General features: G+C 40.4%; 1 protein-coding gene across 1 annotated transcript in view; it reads right to left on the bottom strand.

Moving 5' to 3' along the window:
* The window catches only part of LOC107286736 (putative sodium-coupled neutral amino acid transporter 10), a 37,389-nt gene that overhangs the window by 2,274 nt on the left and 30,647 nt on the right, over positions 1-4,468 (bottom strand). The window contains exon 7 of the mRNA XM_015815154.1: positions 2,106-2,208. Within this exon, the coding sequence (XP_015670640.1) occupies positions 2,106-2,208 (103 nt within the window). The remainder of the gene's footprint in view (positions 1-2,105; positions 2,209-4,468) is intronic.

Genomic DNA, 4,468 nt, shown 5'->3' on the forward strand with positions numbered 1-4,468 from the left:
CAAGAAGCCGTGCGCACACGCTAGTCAAGCTACAAAAGTAACTCCCATGGACTGACATTTTGAGCCCTGAGGACGTCAGCAGGTGGCTGACGAAAGCTAGGCGTTTTAATTGGTTTTATTAGTAATTTTAGTAATTTTAACATTAAACCAAATTTTCTATCATATTCCCTGGTGCTCGTGTTTTTTCACTGTTTTAATATGGAATCACCCAGGGATCACATTTTTAAAGAAATTTTCGATACATTTATTTATTTATTTATTTATTTATTTATTTATTTATTTATTTATTTATTTATTTATTTATTTATTTATTTATTTATTTATTTATTTATTTATTTATTTTTGAAAAGGGAATAAATTTAGGCAACCCTTGGGCCTGCCCCCTAGACTAAGAAACAGCTAGCTTTTTCTCTGATCATTTAATTAATTATATTCTTCTTATTCTTCCCTTACCTCAGAACGGAATGCTTATCACCCATTCAAATCTGTCTCTTAAGAAAGCTGTCAGGAATATCACATTATCTATAATGTGGGTTCCTGTACATTTCCAAATTCCAGGATATGTTTTACAGATGGAGTGGGGAATATTTAAAGGAATAGATGTATGTATGTATGTAAATCATGTAATAGATTTATGAGTAAAACATAAAGTTCCAATGTGATAGGAAGATGAGTGTGCTATTAAGTCATTCTGAGCACTTGGCAATAACAATGTCTAGCAACACTTTCCCAAAAGTAAAAATGTTACAGTAATTTTAATTTTATTCCCTCATCTTAAATGCATTTTAAGATATTGTCACACATTATCAGGATGGAAACAGAGAGAAAGAAGAATTTGTCAAGCTTTCCTCAAACTAGTTCTACCTCTATCACAGAAGGCAAGATGGCAACTGAACTCCAAAGTTCGCCCTTTAAAAAAAAAAAGAAAAAAGGTAGGTATGGTAATGTATCCAGCAACATGAACTGATCATGCCTGGCCAGGATGAGCTAGGAGGTATTTAACTGGGTTTCATAATACAACATGAGGGTTTTCAGGTTATTTTCTTCTCAGAAAATAATGTCCTTTATTTCACAATGCAGTACTGGGAGAGTTAAAAGCAAAGCTCATTGTTCCTGCCCTGCCCCAAGTATGAATAGCTCAATGGTACTAAGACACAGCTACAGCTGAGAAATGTAATAACTACCAAGCATTGCTCAGATAGGCACAAACTGTGCCCCCCCCCCCAATTCAGCTCCTATAATCCCTTCAAATGTCATTGTGAGTGTATCAAGCAGGGAACTTATTAAACTTTAGATGGAATAATCACATAAATTGCATTTAGGACTTTTAATATTAATTCAGTTAACCACTTTTTTGGGGTGAAACTTTCGAAACATCACTGAAAAAATCAAACAGTGCATACCTCTGGTCTAGATGTACATACATTGTTAGTAATGGTTAAGGTGCTGGCCTAGAAACCAGGAGGCTGTGAGTTCTAGTACCGCCTTAGACATGAAAGCCAGCGGGGTGATTTTGAGCCAGTCACTCGCTCTCTGTCCAACCCACCCCAGAGGGTTGTTAGTTGTGGGGAAAATTGGAGTGAAAGAATATTAATTATGTTCGCTGCCTTGAGAAAGGAAGGAAGGAAGGAAGGAAGGAAGGAAGGAAGGAAGGAAGGAAGGAAGGAAGGAAGGAAGGAAGGAAGGAAGGAAGGACTTTTCACAATTTTCTTTTTTGGCTCTATCAGAGATGAGTACCTCAACAAAGGACAAGATATTGATGCTTTGTTGCTGAAGCAGACCCTTTCTTTCCAGTATTTTTGTTTTATACAGACAGTTCTGGCAGCATTTGCTAATCCATCTTATCAAAATAATTGCTTAGTTAAGATATGGGGAAATTTAAACCCTGTATATGCACACTAATCACACATACCATGTTCCAGCCATGCTTAATGGAATTTACGGTTTGCAAATCCTGAATTGGCAGAATAGTTTATAGCTCCTCACAGTTAATTTTTTAAGGACTTTTTTTTTCAGAATATTTTTAATGGGTTTGTTTGTTTTTTAATGTACAGAAGGGGACAGGGCAGGAAAGATTTAAAAAATAAACAAATAAAAATTCTCACCATAACATAAAAGGCAGTGACCACCTTTAGCGAGGAGGCAAAAATGGAGCTCATGATTTTAACTGATGGCTCATCCAGACTATCATAAGTCGGAAAGACCTGGCTGCAAGACACAATCAAACATTGGTTAGAAAATGTTATCAGGAAGAGAAATATTCAATCCAGTGTACAGTTGCCACTATAAAGGTAATCCCAGCATATCCCCACAAGACTCCTGTCACGCTACGGTGGTTTATATTGCCAATGCCAAGAGATTTTAAACATTCCCAAGTTTTAAGTGTTACACAAATACGCCTGCTCTCCTCCTCTATGCCACTGCCACGTGTACAATGTAAATATTTCACATTTCGAAAAAAAGAAGGGGGGAAAAAAATGACGCTGCAACTGGAATGACCACTTGTTTGAGTCAAACAACGGTGGCAGAGCTCCAGAAAGCACTCTGGAGATTATTGCTCTTGGAGCATCCTGGGTTGATAATTAAAGCAATACGGTGTTTACAGAATAAGAAGCAGGGAAGGAGCGAAAGCATCGGATTGTCAAAGAGAAAAGTTAAACAACCAAAACTAAACACTGTGCCTGTCATATTTCAGCACTAATGCTTGAGCCCAAGCTCCCAGAAAACTGAAGGAGCCAATTACACGGGGTTTGGGTGCTTATATAAGCTTGTTCCCAACATCAGGTATATAATTTACTACAGCAGTTTGGAGGTTGCATAGATCTAATTCAGAGTCTGGCAAGGTTTGAATGGTCGGGGGCAGCACAATTTTTTTTTAAAAAAAAATCCAGTAATGTCTAAGTATCATCCCTGGAAGGGGTGTGGCTAAAATTGTTTTGGCCATTTTTGGCTTTGTGGGAAGGTTAAGGATAGAAATGGGAGGGGAAGTTTCCCAGAAGTAAACTACTCCCAGACCAACTCGTAAAACAACATCAAATCCCCCCAATAAATATGTTCCAGCTTTTTTTAAAGAGGATTTTAGACGTAGGGGTGGAAACGGGAGCCTATAAAACACAAACCGTTCTTATTCCCACCTTTAAAACTACCCCAGATCAAATTATGAACTGGGGGGTAGGGGATATAATTTAAAACCTGACTATAGACCAGGGCTTTTTAACCTTTTCACCCATTGTACCACTTTTAGGATATGGCAACATCCGAGTACCACCAGTCGCCTAGCAAGGTGTCAAAAACTTGATGACCAAAAAAAAAAAGGAAAAAAATGATAAAGTACAGGTAGTCCTCGACTTACAACAGTTCGCTTAATGACTGTTCGAAGTTACAATGGCACTGAAAAAAGTGCCCCCCAAGCCACAGCCGAGCAAGACACCTGCCTGCCCGCCCGGTCGCGCTCTTCCTCCTGTCCGAGGTTTTCATTGTTGTGAGCATTTCTGTTGGGGATTGGCAGCGGAGGTGGGGTGGGGGGTGTTTGGTTTTTATTCCCCCCGTCTGCTGGGTGGTTGCAGCAGGTTTTGGTCACTTCATATGACCCTGGGACACTGTGACCGTCATAAATATGAATCAGTTGCCAAGCATCTGAATGTAAATCACAAGACCCTGGAGATGCTGCAACATTCCAGCTGATCGGCGCTTCTTCTGGGCTCAGCAGAAGCGCCAGGATCAGCACCGAGCTCCAGCTGGAGCCTGGCGCTGATCCTGGCGTTTCCGCTGAGCCCTGACAGCCCTGCAGCTCCAGCCGTCTCTCGCTCAGGCTTGTGCGGTGCTGCCACCGGTTCAGCTCATTCCCCTCCCCCACTACCACTTTTCTAGGATGGTCGCGTACCACCTGTCAGGTGACAATGTACCACAGGTGGTACCCGTACCACTGGTTGAAAAGCCCTGCTATAGACCTCTCTTTCTAAGCATTCCCCTATAAAAGGCAGCCTGAACCTTGAGACAGTTTGGGCTAGCGGTTAAGACACCAGGCTAGAAAGTGGGAGACTGTAAGTTCAAGCCCCACTTTGGCTAGGAAAGGCAGATGGGTGACCTTGGGCCAGTCACTCTCTCTCTCCCTCAGCCCAGCTAAGCTAACCTCACAGGTTTACTGGAGAAAATAGGGTGAGGAGAAAGGAATGTTGGATATGGGCTCCAAGATGCCCCCTTGAATCATTTGTAAATGTAATAAAGGGGGGGGGGAAATCTATAAATAAAATCAATCCAGCTGGGTTGTTCTTTTTTTTTTTTTCAATATAAAATTTTTATTTTTATCATAAAAGAAAAGAAATACATCACAAATATTTCACAATATTATATCCCATCCCCCCACCCCCCGGACTTCCCAAACCAACCTAGGCTGATATTCAAATACAAGTAAACAAATATTAATATCTCTAACTCCAAAGTCTAAACTTAAACAATCCATCTCCTC

The sequence above is a fragment of the Protobothrops mucrosquamatus genome, unplaced genomic scaffold (assembly GCF_001527695.2).
Source record: "Protobothrops mucrosquamatus isolate PMUCROS unplaced genomic scaffold, P.Mucros_1.0 scaffold_99, whole genome shotgun sequence".
NCBI classification, from domain to species: domain Eukaryota; kingdom Metazoa; phylum Chordata; class Lepidosauria; order Squamata; family Viperidae; genus Protobothrops; species Protobothrops mucrosquamatus.